At 39.6% G+C, this 17,567-nt stretch overlaps 1 protein-coding gene across 6 annotated transcripts in view; it reads left to right on the top strand.

The window, feature by feature from the left end:
* dlgap2a (discs, large (Drosophila) homolog-associated protein 2a) overlaps window positions 1-17,567 on the top strand; it is a 199,601-nt gene that overhangs the window by 211 nt on the left and 181,823 nt on the right. For 4 of the 6 annotated variants that reach the window (XM_088087252.1, XM_088087249.1, XM_088087248.1 and 1 more), the window contains exons 2-4: window positions 361-563; window positions 12,151-12,205; window positions 12,688-12,735. In XM_088087252.1, coding sequence (XP_087943378.1) covers window positions 546-563; window positions 12,151-12,205; window positions 12,688-12,735 — 121 coding nt within the window. In that variant the 5' untranslated portion in view covers window positions 361-545. The remainder of the gene's footprint in view (window positions 1-360; window positions 564-12,150; window positions 12,206-12,687; window positions 12,736-17,567) is intronic. The other 2 variants (XM_088087247.1, XM_088087246.1) reach the window with 1 other exon arrangement.

The raw sequence follows: 17,567 nt of genomic DNA, 5'->3' as shown, positions 1-17,567 counted from the left end.
AAGGATATGTAGCCTCTGTATCATATAGCAATATGCTATTTTAATCAGTCAAATTTGCTCTTTAATTCGGCAAATAAAGCAGCCTTGTTCTGATAATATGTCGAATATTATAGCGTTTTTGGCGCTGCAGACCACTGATTAATAGTACTGACAGTATGTTTAAATGCAAAACAAATTTAAATGTGAAATAGTTCTTCTTTATCACTTTTGCAAGTCACTTTTGTATGTGTATCTTTTTGCCAAAATAATCAAGCCGTATTTATTTTTTAGTACAATTTTTATTGCCAACTTTCTTTCATGAAGTGTAATGAGCGCAATGCATCAGACTAGAGCTCCCCATGTGTTTGAATCTTGTAACAGCAGCAGTTTGGGGCGTGCGCACACGGAGCCAGCTGTAGGACGGGGTGGAAGCGAGATGAGAATACTAAGCAGGCACCTCATGGCTCAGCATCAGCACCGGGCTGAGTTAGGATTTGCGCACCCTCCAAACTTGGCTTGGGACCTCAGCATGTGAACAGGCTTTGCAGGAGGAGGATCCACCTAGGATGTCAGCTCTGAAGAAGGTAAAGCCCCCTCTCTCTTTTATAAATCTTTGAGTATATTTTTCCTAAATATGACATGTGCAGAAATCAAACACTGTATTTGATTATCTTACAGTGAATGAGAAGATTTATGCAGTAGTGAAAAATGGGTGTGCTTACAGTTTGGTTGCAGGATGTGTAGGTTTGTGTAATGTAATCAGACTTTTGGACTATTCAAAATGATACACTTGTAAAACCCTTCCACAATTATTTCAACTATATTAATTACAAGAAATGCAGATTCATTTAAATGTGGTTACTAATCACAGTTAACAGCATATGACATGAATTGTGCATCACTTTTGCATGCACATTCATTTTGTTGACCACTCCTCAGCTTTCTCTAATGGATGTCATTCCTGCACTTACATTCATCCCTGAGGAGAAGGCTTGAATGAGGAGCATCTCAGGCAGAAAAAGACCTCTTAGTACAAGGCTAACTTCTCAAATGGATGTTATGTCAGGTTTGATCTCCCCAGACTCCTCCTGTTGTGTGCTGTCAGATAATACTGTTTGTATCATGCCGACTGTAGTCTTTGTGGGTGAGCTTCACTGACTGTATCTGAGAGAGCCCAAGCCCAGCGCTGGCAATCCTGAATGAGAGCAGAGCTCCATACAGCTTAATGGCAGAAGGCATTGGCTAAGCTGTAGGTTTTGTAAGAATCAAGGAACTACACAGACCTGTATAAACATGTTACATAATACCTTGCAGTGAACAAGGCATTGAACAGCATATGCACAATTCCCACAAGCCTTCTGATTTATCTGATTTAAGTAGTGCGACTCCTGTGATTGGGTGATTATTACTGCTGCAGGAATCAAGCTTCTCAGTTGTCGGGGGTGCTGCAGGATTATAAAAAGTTCACTGCCTGTTTGAGTAAAAAGCTCGTCATCACTGTCAGTTGTACTCTGACACATCGTGTTGTTTAATATTCAGTGCAAGTTGCAAGTATTGATGTCTCGGCTCCAATAGATTCCCATGATTGAGCGACACAAAAAGAATTGAAGTTGTATAAAACGTCTGCTTCAGCAGTGCTGTCGAATCCACAGCAAATACACAGTACTCAACACACACTGAGTGACAAAAAGTGCTGGCTGCCAGTACTCAAATAGTCAGACATCATAATCACAGAGGTGCTAAAAATAGGAGAACATATTCATTGCAATGCTTTAGAAGCTCAATGGAGTTATTGCTGTTCGCCCTCGCAGCGAGAAGTTTTTACCAAGATACTCCTGGATGTTGTACTTCTACGCTGCTCAATAATACAAAAAGCCTTTATTTTTAGCCAGCCAGTCTTGCTTCAGTGACACACAGCTGCTTGGGTGAAACTTTGATGTGTATGTGATCAACCTTTTCTTAGTCAGTAATCTTTGAAAATAAGGGTGCACTGCACAGCAGTTCATACATGGAAACTGCATTTTCTGCCATAGTAACAAGCGTGTTACAAGTCCTAGAAAAGTGTCCCATGTCCATTTATTATGCAGGTGTCAAGAAGTGCTATAGAACAGTGGTGTTGCAGAAAGCAGTCAGGAGCCAGTGCAATTACTTTTAATCAATAAGAGGAGTAATTCACAGATTCTTTGTTTGTGTGGATTAGTGTTTACATTGTCTGGGTGTGCCTGTGTAATATGTAAGCTTGTGTATACCTAAACGAGAGGGAACCTGTAGGTGGACAGGTGCCAGATGGCAGGTGAGAAATACATGTACCCTCTGTAAGTCCTTATGTGACTGAGAAATAAATTACCTGTCACTTACCAGCTTTACATGGGGGGGGTTGACTTTTACCTCATCCGCATCACTTCCTCTGCTTAGAATCAGTCTTTGAATGAAGGTCTGATGATTCATCCAAGATGAAGAAATCTTTGCTCACCCTACCAGGCAATTTATTTACTTAAAAAGAAGAGAGCCTTATTAAAAGCTACCACTTGCGTACAAAGAATAAAGGAGAAAAAAAAAACTAATTGGAAACTGACACCATTTCCTCTCAGAAGCACTTTGGAATTGAAGGTAGCTCATTTCAGGATATTTCCAGAGCTGCTGTCAAATTGCCTGCATGCATGCACACACAGACACATGCAAGCCCACGCAAACAGAGTCGTGCGGAGTTGTCAATGGGAAGCTTGTGTGGACTTTGCCTACTTGGCAGTGACACGATAAGGCTCTCATACTCTGTTTTAAGATGCATAGAAAACTTGAAACGCTACATTTATGAGTGTGATGATGTCACTTTTGGTCTTTGGAGGTGGAAGCAGCGGTTAACGTAGACAAGACGGACTACAAGTAAATGTTGAAACATCCAGCAGGCTCTTGTCTTATTCATCCACTCAGCGTGACAAATGTCCCATTCTTCTTATCCTTCTTCTCTCTCACTTAAATACTTTTCTTAGCTCCACATGCATCTTGTTCACATTTGTTCTTTCACTTAACCTCTCTTTTATGTCTCAATTCGTTTTCTGATGAATGCCCCCAGCATCTGTAATAGTTCGGCTCCAGGAGAGGGATGCAGAGGGAATGAACGGGACAACGCTTTATGAATCTAATAATGCATAAGAGCTAAGTGTGTGCACTGTATATACTGTACAGTCTTTGTGTGTGTATCTGTGCACCAACACTACTCAGTTAATCACCTCTGTGCTGCGGCGGGCACAGATCTTCCAGGCAGGTGGGTGTCATCGTATATTCTCCCACTGTTTCTGTTACTGCAATAGCTGCCACATAGCTCCAAGTCAAAAGTTACTCATTACAAGGTCCATTAGCAAGCTGGTATACTATCTGTAACATTTCTTCTCTGTTCTAATTGCACATTCATAAATACAGACAGAGTGATCCCAGTTGGTAATGTCATCATTTATGATGATTTTACCAGGCTTCCTTTGTCAGCCAGGCGAGTACATTTCCATCGAAACAGCTGCTGTCTTTGAAAGTTAGCGCAGCAGCCTCTTGTCAGCTGTGTGTCTTTGAAACTCTTTGACTACAAACAAAAGTAAATCATCTCATGGCCTAAAAGGAATTATAAATGTGTCCCATAAGGCCCACTGTGTTAACATTGTCAAATTGTGAAATTTGATGCTAATGTAAGTGAAAGACCCGCTACAACTCCAAGTGTACTGGAGGTCTGCGTTGTAGAGTAAAAGTCCTAATACCATTACTGTTGGCGACAGGCCCAGCTCTTTTAAAACCGAGTCTTTACCAGATCCTTTAAACCCAGCAATGAACTTGAATATATTGGCTTAATAAAATAGCCCACTTTAGCAAAGGGCATCTAGGCAGCAGATTTTTTTTTTTTTACACTGGGACAGGTCTAAGAGATTTGATTAAGCTCCAGAGAACTACTTAGTGCTTTAATCGCCCCAAGCCGTTTAACATAAATGGCAATTTTCCTACAAGTACTACCAGGGCTGCGTATCATTACCATACCAGTCAAAATGCCAGTGTCCTTAAAATAATACTGATACCAAAAGAATTCTTCATTTGATACTTTTTTCTCCTGCTTCCTTTGATAACCATCGTGAATGAAAGCATTAAGGTGCAAAAAATGCCACCAGATGCCACAGAATTGTAGTATAGATCAAATTACAGCGTTTGTTCACATCGACTTGCGGGTAAAAAATTCCTGCATCACATACATATAACGAAAAGGCGCTGGGCAAATCGTGTCACTCTACATTGACGTCAGACAGCCCTGTTCTAAATATTCCTTATACTTAAACTGATAAGCACAGCACAAACATCAGATAGGATGGGCCACCATGTTTAACTCTATATTTTCAAATGTTACAATCATGGCTGAACATTACAACAGAAATTGTAAGTTTGCAGATTTCACATATCTCTGCAATTAAAATCAATCCCCGGTTGTCTACCTGGAAGTGATCCTTGTTGGTTAGTTTGACATCACAACGGTGGTATCTTGGCAAGCTGAACTGCCAACTCCATTAAATACGCCGCACTCAACTTTACCACAGACCGTATGGTTTGTAAGGGCAGTGGTAGTTGGCCTATCACAACACATAAATTGAAGAACGCTTTGGGTGACTGGCTGCAAGCAAAACCATACCAATCTGGGTGTTTTTTCTAGATTTGGGTACATAAGGGATCAACTGATTGACTGAAGTTTTAATACTTGTTGGTACTGGGTTATTTCAGTTGATACCTTAAAGGCATTGACCAATACGCAGCCCTAACCTTTACCCTGCTGCTGTTGTTCAATAACCAAATCTTGTGTCATCATGTCTTTTTCAATAAAAGTCAGCAATCTGTGACCATGGATATGTTCTGTTGTTGCCATGATTACAGTGCACTTAGGCGGATCTGCCGTTTGGCAAGCTAACCAGAGGTTACTTTAGGTAAGAGCTTTGACCTCTGTTTAGCCCTGCAAATATGTCCCTGCACTTTCCAGGTGCACCACTTTCCTCCATCCAAGAGCATCTTGAGGGGACGTCAGCTTCTCATTTCCTCTTTCATCTACAGGCCTACCCATGTCTCTGGTGGTGTATGCTTGAAATAAGTGATGTAAAGGTTGTTAATTAAGTTTGCTGCCTCCTTTTGTCCTACATGAGTATTAATCTAACTGAAAACTATAGGAGTCATATTGTATTTGCTTTGATTCAGCTGTTTGTCAAACTTGCAGGCCTGACTTGTTATTGACACAATGTTAGACAGGTGTCAATTTTCGAGGCCTTACGGTATTGCGCCATTGGACTGCATTATATTAAAAGTCGTTTCTAGTATTCTGTCCACTTCTGTGTGCCGAATCTCATTAGCTATTGCTTTGTTGAGTGGTTACAGTGCAAACCTTATCCTTTGCACTATCGGCACACCACTGCATTTGATATCTTGCCCGGTTAAGAAGGGGGCAGACAGTGCTTAAGGCAAACTGGAAGAGTTTTGAGATACATTGGAGTGACTCCACTTCCCGTCCATCCTCTTAGATCTCCATTAGCTCACCAAGAGTTGCACTCTAGCCCTCAGCAGCAGGCGCCAAGATATCCTATTATACACTGCCACTTGTGATAATTGCCTGTAGCCAGCAGTAATAGTGTGGGGACATAGGTAGTGAGCCTGTATGTCTGTGTGTGTTTGTGTGGCCACTGGGCTGCATGTAGACAGGTATTTGCTTTGTGAGCATCCTGAAACACTACTGGGACAAGAACGGTTCCTGTTGACCGCTCACTGCCATGATCAAACTAGGCTGTGTAGCCCCCAGCCTCAGATCATGTGCAGAGCTATTAAATAAACCTAGTGCAATGGAGCCTGACTTGTTTGGAGGCATTTTTGCCAATGTCTAGTACAGCTAAGTTGACAGGGTTCACTATGTGGTCACTACTGGGTGAAGAATAAGAACAAGAAGAAAGACTCGTTCACTTGAACTTCTTAATGTCGTAACTTTGCTTTTATGAGCACCAGCTTTTGCACAAGTTAAATCAGGGAGCCTATTTCTGATCCTCAGTCTCCAGTCTGATGAGGCAGGCTCCATCAAACAGTAGATAAACACAATATCCTAGACAAATGGACTTTCGGGGGGGGTGAAGTAATCAGTACTTTTGTATCTGGGGTCATTTTCAGAGAGCTGTGTCAGAGAGGAAGTTTCCTCATGGACTCAAATGGTGTGTGATTCACCGGAGTCGGCCCATTTGATTGTTCATTTCAGTTAATGAGCATGCATTTGGTTGTTTTTTTCTCTTCTTCTGCCTCTGCCGTCTTTGCATTTGTCTCTCTTGAGTGCTCTTATACTGTAAAGTATGTCTCTGTGAAAAGATCGACATAGCTCAGTGTCTGCTTTGTCCAAGACATGTAACTATATTTGAACCAACCATCAAAACATTTTGAAGAAAAAAAACATGCATACGCCTTGTTTTTCTGTTTATTCTCAGAAAAATAACCTTCTGAATAACTTAAATGGATGCAGTAGTGAATTTCCATGTGCCACTTGCTACTTTAGCCTGGAGGATCAGCAATTTCATATTTATTTGATGAGTCATTCTAAAAGTGGCTGAAGTTGATGCTATAGTGGATATATATGTGACGCCACACTGTAGTGAAGAATGACTAACTATATTACTGATTCTTGGAAAATACATTTGAAAATCTCAAAGTCCTGACTTTAATGGACCAACCTCCTAATGATATAATTTTTTTTCGTGAACAGCATACATAATGGGTGTCATCTGATGGAGGTGAAGTCTTGCAGAGGACTTCTCTTAATTCTAATCAAAATACTCATTTTTAAGTCATATTTTTTGTTTTGATTAAGATGGGCTACTGAATTGACCTGTTATTGTTGAGACACACCTGATAGTAATGTTACTAAATGAATTCATGTAAAAATAGAAATCTTACCAGTACTTACCTTTTTGGAAACCAGAAAGTGAGACAGGATTCATTGTGATCTAGCTTACTCATGTTATGTCCGATCAAGTTCTGTTTTTTTAGAATCTGACAAAGTTGACAAAGAGTTGACAAAAATATCTTTAAAGCACCAACATTTTAACAACAACAAAAAAAATGTATTACAGCAGTACATTTTTACCCAGATGTTATCAGTATGTACTGTTAATTTTAAATGTTGAAGGCTTTTACACATTTTTTTTTTATAGTTTAAAGCTATGAATTCTTGTCTAGGATAAGGATGTTTTCTTGCACACGGCTAGTCTAGAAGTTAAAAAACAGAAAGCAGATCAACATATTGTATAAATATTTTCATCACACACATATATCCTTTGAAATAAATTTTCACCCTAGAAACAAAATTAATGTGTTTATACGTTTTTTTCTGGTATGACATGGTTTGTCCAAGTGCTGCAGAATGGGTGATATTGAAATTGCATTGATAGCTTATGTCTAGCTTGGGAATTTAGGATTGTAATGAGAAATTCGGTTAAGCAAAATACATGTGTAAGATTTAAACAATTCTATAACCAGCAACTACTTTTTCATTGCCTGCTTGATGACCAAAATAGTGCATACCCATACACCATTAGAAATTTAACAGGGTAACAATATGAGTCACTGAAAACATCCACTTTAGCTGTGTTTTTTTACAATGTCTCCACTGAATCCTTTTTCTTACAGCCTTAGGCAGTAAGAGAATGGCAACAAGTCCTTTTGGAAGAGCCTGATGGTAAACTGCAACGTTACTAAATGGAGCCTTTTATTAACTCACTGACTCAATGTGGTTGGTAGAATCATTCATAAGATTGGGCCTCTAGTCCTAAGGGCACTGCTGTGGATTGTCTTTGAGGATCTTCTTTTCTCTTTTGATTAATTTCCTTTGACAACCACAAAAACTGCAAAACTGTAAAATTAAATGACTGATTTAATGAGAGATGAAAATTAATTAGGTTTTAATATAGTCAAGATTGTTTATTTCATACGTACAGCTGGTCTTTGTACAAAATCATGCTACCTATAAACTGCGATTTGAATGAAACCAGCTATTCAAATTTATGAATAAACTGAGAAAACTAATCTGTGCAAATACCCAAAACACCAAGCCAGATTCGCAAGTTTTTTTTGTATTTCGAATTGTCCCAGTTATGTGTCCATGGGATTGTCCTGGTTTGTCTTGTAAATCTGTCTTGTTAAAACATGGTGACATAAATCCTCTCTTGTGCTCATCCCTGGATAAGCTTAAAAAGACAAACAAATAGATGCCCAGCACATTTCCTCATGTGAAATTAGATGCCTTGCCTCCAGACTCCAATCCTTTTAAACCGTAAATGAGAGGCAAGTGACAGCTCTGAGTGTCTGAAACACTGAAGAGTGTCCCTGACAGTTCGTTTTCCACACTCCTCCAGTACAAGTCTCTGCCAGCCAGCCAGCTAGCCAGCATCAATTAGAACTGTATATCATGCAGCTGTTTGAGTCATACAAACCAATCATTGCCTCTCTCATCTCAGCAGAGATATTTGTACCAACCACATGTGATCTTTTTCACTTGTTTACTGAGTAGCATTTTGTTGCATATCTTGGAGGGCATGCAGGGAAGAGATACTTTCATGTTAAACAGGTGAAATAATGAGACGGAAGGATGTCCTTTAGTCCAACAAATTGTTTACATATTCAATCACTACAATAACCAATGCAGTATCTGTTTTGCCATCATCAGATATCAAATCTGCAGCTTTGTTCTCTCGTGTGGAGTGCACACATTAAAAACTATCTTTAAAATGATTTTAACATTGCCTTTTTATTCTGTGTGAAAGTATATTTGAATAAATTCTACAAAGACAATATAATTTGACAGGATACTTTTAGTAAGATTTTCTTCACAATCACAACTTAAATATTATATGTGATTACATATTGCTGTAGTTGAGGCTTGTAACTGTGTTAAGCTCACTAATTAAAATTATAGTGCCAGACCATGTTACCAATCCATGCTCTCATGTGAAAACCAATGATATCCAAAACATCAACTTTTTACCAGCTAAGAAAAACTGCCTTGTTTTTTTGTTGTTGAGTTTTTTTGCTTAAGACAGAAATATTTTCTGAAATTACAGTGTAACATTTACTGCTTAGGTGTATATATATATATACATATATATAATATAGAAAAATCAAATCCAAAATTAAAGATTAATTAAAAAAGATCTAATTGATGTACAGGCTCAGCCATTCTGTGCCATCAAGTAGAGCACAGGCTACAATTGTGTGCACTTTCTATCCTGGACTATCACTGTTGAGCTAAAGGGCTGGCTCAAATTCATAATTGAGTTCTCAGGTATCTGCCAATATGTTCAGTGTGTCTTTAGTACATATATTTCTCATAAAATCTTGTAAATCATAAAATAATGTTTAGTACATGACTTAAATCTTCAATTAATACAGTAGCGCACTAGCACATTGGTAACAACGGAAAGGGTCCTGTAGGTATTTAATTGGAGATACACTATATTTCATTTTAAGAGAGGATAAAAGTGGATTTGCTGGTCCAGCAAGACATTGGGCTTATGCAAGAGACACATACACAAACAGAGTTGTCACTTCTGTGTGATTTAAGAGAATTTGTATCACTTACATCAGGGTCTTCATGCAGGTCTCTGTCCAATGTTACCCTCTGATGCACCAACACAGTTACATACTGTAGGCTATAGTGTTCATTCTATCTCTGCTATTATCTCCCCCCTTTGACTGCCTCCCATATTACTCATATACCACTTTGCTTTAGAGAGAAGTTAAACCATTCCCTCCTTATCTCTGTGTCCCTTACAGTGCAGAGCTGCTTGACAGCTATTGATATTTATTAGATAACTGTTTAAGGTCTTCTTATACCACTAGTGATACTGCAAAACTTCTTTTCATCTGCTTATTTCCAAAAGCAGGATTCGAAGCTTAGCAGTGTGAAGTTTTTGGGGTTTTTTGCACTCATTGGTAATAACTTTGGGAATGAGTAACTCAAGAGGGTGTTGATTATATTAATGATCAAATCTTATGAATATGCACCCCCTCAGGAACAGGTGGTCTTAATTAAGCTTAAATAAGCGAGTTATGACGCTTTTCTATCAAGAAGAGTACAGGGACTCTGATTTGAGGCAGTTGTGTGAGCAGAAAAAGCAAGACAGTTTTATGATACAAAAATATTCTTGCTTTAAGCCAAATGACTCTAAGCAATCAAACAAATCTTCCATGGAGTAGCACCAGAACCCGTTGTTAGAGTTTTAAACAGAAGTCCTGAGTTTATACTTTAAACTAATTTGAAAAATCAAGCATAAATTGAGTTTACGAGATTTCAAGGACAAATGCACTTTATGAGAACAAACTATTATGAAGTGCTTATATTAATTCAGGATTACCACTCCTCTTCATATGCTACTAATAAAGTAGAAAGTGAGACTGGATGACAAGAGCCTGTGTATTTGAGGCCCTCCTCCTGTATGAATGATGTAGGTGGTTGATATCTCATTGAATATCCCCAAGAGACGAGCCATTAGAGTTCATTTCTGCTTTTTATTCCCCGTCTTTTCTCTCTTTTCAAGAGTACTTTTATATATGCCCCTCTCTTTAATTAACAGGGACACTTATCTGATCGGTCTTGTTCAGTCCCAGAGAGAAGTAGAATATCTCTGAGAGACAGAGGAGACGGAGATAACCACAAAGTGCAAATGTAAAAAAATCTTAACACTATCATGAGGAAAAATGGAGCGGAAAGAAAGAAAAGGAAGGCTGCCTGTATTAGGAAAGTCATTTTGGACAATAATGAGCCTGTCAGTCAGAGACAAGGACAAAGAGGCATTGATAGCACCTGCTGAGCCACCTCCGCATCTCCTTCTTTGTTGTGGTTCCCTGGACTGTTTTCTAGTGGAAATTTCGCATATTTGTGCCTTGTGAACACCAATGATGGGATTCAGCATCACAGCTCAGCTCAATGAATCTGTCAGATCATACCAAAAATACAAAAGAAGAAAACTAGGGATGCATGATATGATTTTTTTTTCAGCTGTAACAGATAAGTTATAATTAGAATCACCATTTTTGTATTTTAACAATAAGTCTATAACCTGTAGTTAAAGCACACCTGAGAGTAAAAAAAGAAAAGAAAATATGATTATATTAAATATATGATTTAATATTCCATAGCCTTGACCTAACCAGATCTAACTGACATTGTTGTTAACACAACAAAAAAACAGTTAACAGTTCTGACACTGACACTCAGATGTTCATTTTATTTCTTTTTTGGGAAAATAAATCAACAAATGTCCCAATCATGCTTTGCTTTTTATTGAGCAAAGCATTTTTATTTTTCCTTTCACCTCCTGATGGCAGGCCTATCACACGGTTTGTAGACATGTACTAAGGAGGAACCTCTAGGTAGAACTTATGTGTTTTCATGAATAGACAATAAACAAGCAAACGAACAGTAACCTTACAGCAGAGATTTCCTGCAGAAGACGGGTGATGGTAGCAAAAAAATAAGCAGCTAAGATACAACTTTAGATCGATTACATTTTTAGAGAACTCCTCACAGAGTAGACTGTAAGCATGTATTATTGATTAGCATGACCCCCCAGGCTTGTGAGTAGTGCAATAATTGGCTGTTGTATTTGCTGCTACAACTTCCTGGCATAGCAGAGCTGCTGACGGAGCAGAGAAAGCTTCTAAAATTGGCCCGTTGACATGACCACCCCAGATTGACTGATAACATTGCCAACCTTTCTCCCCAACTCAATCGAGCGATGTTTTATCTCTGTGGTGTTCTGACAGCATATCATATTTTCCTTCACACACCATTTAACCCACCTTTGACTGTTTGTAGTTTGAATCGGAGATACACAGCTGAAAATGAACCTCCGGCACACACATCCACACCGGGACCGTCATTTAGTGCTTCGCTGCTCAGATCGCGGCGCTGAAGAAAGGTCTCAGATAAATATGGGAGCAGCTCCTTTTGATGCAAATGGTGTGAGAAATGGTTGTCTCTCGCTACTCTGTAATTGTGGTCGCAGCATGGCTCAGTGCTTTTCCTCTGAGCCCCACCTTGTTTATCTGCTTTTGAGCTGCTGTGATATTAACATCTTTCCTTCTCTTTCTCCCTCCCTCTCCCCCTTCCGTGTTGTCTCTTGGAAGGTGCTGCCAGGCATACTGAAGAAGCATTGCTGTATCTTACCAGACAGGAACACAGGTAAGGACCAAACAGATGTCCCCTCTCCAGTAAACACACCAGTCACACACGATGCAGAGGCAGACGGAGAGAGCCAGTCAGTGGGAGTAATGAGTGGGTGGCGATGCTGGGGGGATGGATGCTCAGTGGGTGGGTTACATTTGTCTGTCTACCTGTTTTTGTGTTTGCACTGTACATCTGTGGGCTCAAATCTTGTCTGCTGGCTATTTGCACTCCTACTGACTGATGATCTTTTAGATATGTAGTGAAACAACCCTTTTCCTACAATTTGGCCACAAACTGATACCTTTATCATTGCGAGTGTTACCTATCAGTTGTTTTATTGCTGCTACACAATGTCTCCGCCAGCAAAATTGATAAAAAGGATCATATGAGGTTCTCTGTATGGCCTGATCTTCTCCACTCACATGTTAGAGGGAGGGGGAATTTTTTTGGTTTGCTGCGAACTTGTGATGATGACAGGCTTCTTCACATCATTGCAGGTGTGAAGAGGTTGCTGATGAAATTGAAGAGCAGGGAGATATACTCAGGTACCTGGCCGCAGTTCACACAGTAATCTTCTACTACTACTCTCTGTGCGTTTAATTGGGGCGACCTAACCTCTCGAACTGCAATGAGACTGCATGCACATGGGCTTCCATGCCATCCATCCCACTAACAAACCCTCACTAACGCTGCTCCGACGTGCGTCAGCCACGCAGCAGTTCGCTCATTTGTCAGACTCATGGCTATTTTGTCATCTTAGTAATAACTGCCTTCTTCGGTGAACTTGCTCCTCTTTTTTGCCCTTTGTTCTGCAAACAGTGCAAGACTGATGTCTACCTTTGAATGCTGTGTTTCTTAGACGCATGATTAGAAAGCTAAATGCACACCCTACCCAGCTGTGAGACACATGCTGACGAGTAAGAGCAAGGGCGCAGCAACCTTGGCGATGAAGAGAGACTTGGAAACTTGGAACTAAGAGTTCTAACTGATAACTGTGAAGTATCTCGCAGCGTGAAATTAATGTTTGATGGGGCATACAAGCAAGATCATCTGCACTTAAGCAGATAAGGAACTTGACAATCTGGTAAATCAGCAGTTTTACTGTTATTTTGAATTGATAAAAGTTCTGTAAACCAGACCTTGGCCAAATTTTAATCCAATCCACTCTATTCATTGCTCTATTTACAATCCTCTTCTTGTGCCACGCAAGTTTAATTAATAACAGAAAAGTGTGTGAAGAGATTTACGAATGTTAAGCTTTTGTGGAATATTTTACATGAGTTCTAAGAAGGATGAGCTGTTGTGTTTGTTTGAAGTGGCTGGCAATCAGTGCATGAATATGGAGGACCCTAGGGTGCACCTCTCGACTGGTCTTAGAACAAGGTGTTCTGACAGAGTGGACACTTATTAAAATAACCTTATAATAACCTCATGAATATAGATGTGTGAAGCTCTGAAACTTTTCCAGGGATATTTTAGCAGTATGTGATGGAGAGCTTGTTGCTGTCGTAGCTCAATATGTGTGGGCCTCTGTGTGTGTGTGTTTGTGTGTGTATATATACATTAGTATATAGGCTACATAGTATGAATTTTAATCTTGACTTGACAGCAACATCAGCTTGACTGCACTCGCTCACAAATTCCATTTCTTTTTACAAAACGTTGCTCCTCCCTGAAAATGTCCTTATTCTGATAGATTGCCCTGTCAGGAAGACACAGTACGTGGCACTTCTCTTGAATACTCAGCAGTGGCGCATCAACAAACCTTAAACTACTTCCGCCAAAGTTCATAGATCATCATTCAGCCAACGGTTCCAGCTCAAACACAAGTCCAAGCTTTTGCTGAGCAACTTGACACACAATTGCACAGTTGTGAACAACCTCGGTGCCCTCGGTAGTTTCTGTATTTATAACGTCTACCTTGGCATCCTGTTTCCGTGGCAACACAGCTTGCGGTGTCTGTAGATGCAAAGACTGCATTGTGTCCATTTTCAATAAGCATTAATTCCCTCTACTGATTTGATGATGTAGAGATGCTGTATTTGCATATGCTAAACAGAAGGAATAAATTAACACTGGCATTGGATGAGGATGCTCATTAGTGAGTACAGTAGTGTTGAGTCAGTCCTGGGTATGCCTAAGGAAAGACATGAGTGGAAAAATTTAGTGCAGGGATTAAGGAAGGAGGGGGGTAGAGTGAAGGAGGTGGAATATCTGGAAAATGACAAAGAGAAAGTAAGATTAGAAGAGACTTTGAAAGTAATGGCCATGAAAAAGATTGGTATCTCCTGCTGGTGAATATGATTAAGTAGCTGCATTGTGTGCATGTGTGTGTCCATGATCTGTGGGCATGTGCTTGGCTCTACTGCACTCCATCGAGCGAAGGGCGCCCTCTCCTGGTCCACCGCTCACACAAATCCTTCTCTGCAGATACACTTCCTTCAGCTTCTCCCCACTTTTGTTCCTCAGATTCAAAATCTTAGTGCATAGAAACCGCAGGGATGAGGCTTATCATAATCTTACACTCTCTCTGTTATCAGTGTGTCCCTCTGCTTCTAATGTACTTCGTAAGCGGAACCCTTTGTGCTGACGAGCGCTCGGCATTTCTATGCCACAAAATCACAGACTATTCCTATTTATAGACATTAATTAACGTCTGAATATTTCACCATTCTGTTTCCATTTTTCATGTCCATGCTGAATTTCTGGCATCTTTTTATCATCTCCTCCATACCCTGCTCAGAGCCACTCCCCTGCTGTAGCAATTGGGGAAATTGTAGCTTGTAATTTTAATTCATGTCATTCACTGCAACCTAAAATCTGACGTTTCAAAGATTTGCATGCATTGATACTGAGAGCATTTTCACATCCACTGAAGTAGCAGCAGGGTAGATTTAAAGTTTAGATTCACAGTATTTCACATTGCTTTTGCCACACAATTACACCATGAATGCAAAAGGTGCTGTAAAGAGATATGCTGACTGTTGCATTCTGGGAAGCCCTTTCTATCATCCTTTGCAGTATCTGGACACTTCTGTTTTGCATTCATGGCCTTATATCCTCATCGATTTTTGTCTTCTCTCCTGAGTCTCACAACCCACCTCAACACATACCCACCCACACACCCACCCACACACACACACACACACACACACACAAATAAGTACACACAATGTTACCCATTGCCTTCATTTACAATTCCCATGTGTTCCCATGTGTTGTACTTTGTGAGCGTCTATCTTGCATTTTTCACTATTAAATTTAAAACTATGTGTAAAAGACATGCATGATTTGTAAAAGTCTAGTTGTTGTGCATGAGATTTGCTCTTGTTTTGTGTGTGGAAAACACATCATCACACCAGAAGTTGCTGTGATTATTTTCTTGTGACTGTAAAGTCTAAAATGTAGTGCTTGTAGTACAGTGTTCACGCAAAAACTGAATTCAGGCATGACAAAGTTACAACAACTATTGTCCTTATTAGGATTGCTTTCAATTTAAAAACAACCAGCAAAACCATTGACTGGTTTGTATTAAAAAAAAGTTAAGAAAAGAATTTAAATGATGGATAACACCAGTGAACTGTGGCATGACCATCCAAAATTTTACAATCAATACTGTTCATTTTTCATTCAGATCGAACAAATATAATGATACTTCAGGAGTGAGATGTTGTTAAAAAAGGGAGGTCTGATTTGGGATCATTTAGGGAAAACTTACAAAAGGTATAATGAAAATGTTTAAATGTACAAAAATGGTATTAAAGGGATAGTTGAGGGGTTTTTTGTTTGTTTTATTTCTCGGGTTTAATGACGCACTTATCCATAGTCAGTGTATAACCTACAGTCGATGTCAGTCGACATGCTCCTTATTTGGAGAAGCTGACTGTTCCACCATGGAAGCTAAGCGATGCTAGTTTAATGGAGACCTTCTTTCCAAGTATGAAGTACTCTAAACTGATATTGACTTGTTTTAAATGGGCCTTTTTTTGGGTGGCTAAAATACTTTTTTCTTCTTGTTTCTTCCCCCTTGCCACAGCAGTACATTGCTTAGCTTCTGTGTTGGGCTGTCAGCACCCCTGCCTGCTTCTTCAAACTGGGGCCACGCTGACCTCCATGTACTGAAAGTAATACACTGACTATAGATAAGTACCTCATACATACATACATACATACATACATACATACATACATACATACATACAACACCGTTTCAAAAATCTGAACTATCCCTTTAAGATTAGCACTTCTCAGATTATCAGTGTTACATCATGTCATAATGGCATTTGGATATCATAAATGTCTTAAATCTTAAATAATACATTTGCTAAATATATTTTATTAATGTCAACAAACATATAATAAACATTTGGTCTTAGACTACAATGCAAACTGTCAAAATGTTCCATCTTAAAATGTTGCTTGTTAGCTCAAATGCTAGTACAGTAGTTTTTGCGTTACACTCACCGAAACCTTGTCTTTAATTAGCTAACTTACCACACATGCTGCTTATTTTGTGTCAACTTAAATTGGAGGGGTTTGTCTGAGGACATGTTGCCATGGAAACAAGTTGGCCGCAAGGACTCAGGGGATACGGAGGAGAAGTTAGTTAGAGAGCAAAAGAAGTTTCTATGAGATGAAAATCATTACAAAATGTTGGGGAATTGTGCTTTAAAGTCCTCTTAAGAAACTCATAACATTTTGGGTCTGAGAACTTTTTTAACTTAATCCGAAGAGCCCCCTGAATACTGCCAGTGTCCGCTGTCTGCAAACTTTTTGTTGTGTCCTCATCCAGAGACAGCTGAAGTCCCTGGACTACATCACTCTAATGGCTTTTCTCTTTACCTCACTTAGCCTCTGTCCAGAGTCACAGCACGTCCATCTTAATGCTTCACATGTCCTGCCCGAGCCCCCCCATCCCACTGTGAATCTGACTGACACAGGAGTGAATCAGCAGCTGCTCTATTAGCTTGAGTAATTAACGGGCGAGCTGTCGCTTTTCCTCTGTGTCCAGCCTGCTTTTGTGAATGCATTAACACACACATATTTTACATAGACACACACATTTATGAGCACACACATACTCAGTCAGAGCACAAATGCATGATGTGTCCTCCAGCAGACTTGATATCAATCTGTAGCAAAGCAAGACAACCAGGGAGAGCCTGTCTCCTTCTGATAGCTCTCAGAGGCCTTGATGCCTACTGTGTATGCTCTTCATACCCGCTCACCAAAAAAAGGGACACCCAGAGAGAAAGGGAGACGCTGTATCAGAAAGATACAACATGTGAATAAGATGCATGGGATTGCATGAGCAAAAGAGCAAAAAAACAGATGAGGGAATCTGCATGGTGACAGTGAAAAATGAGAGAACGATGAA

This window comes from Plectropomus leopardus, chromosome 14 (genome assembly GCF_026936395.1).
Source record: "Plectropomus leopardus strain MGB_pleo_1.0 chromosome 14, ASM2693639v1, whole genome shotgun sequence".
Classification (NCBI taxonomy): Eukaryota; Metazoa; Chordata; class Actinopteri; order Perciformes; family Serranidae; genus Plectropomus; species Plectropomus leopardus.
The sequence above is the reverse complement of the archived record's forward strand: the minus strand, read 5'-3'. Positions and strand labels throughout refer to the sequence as shown.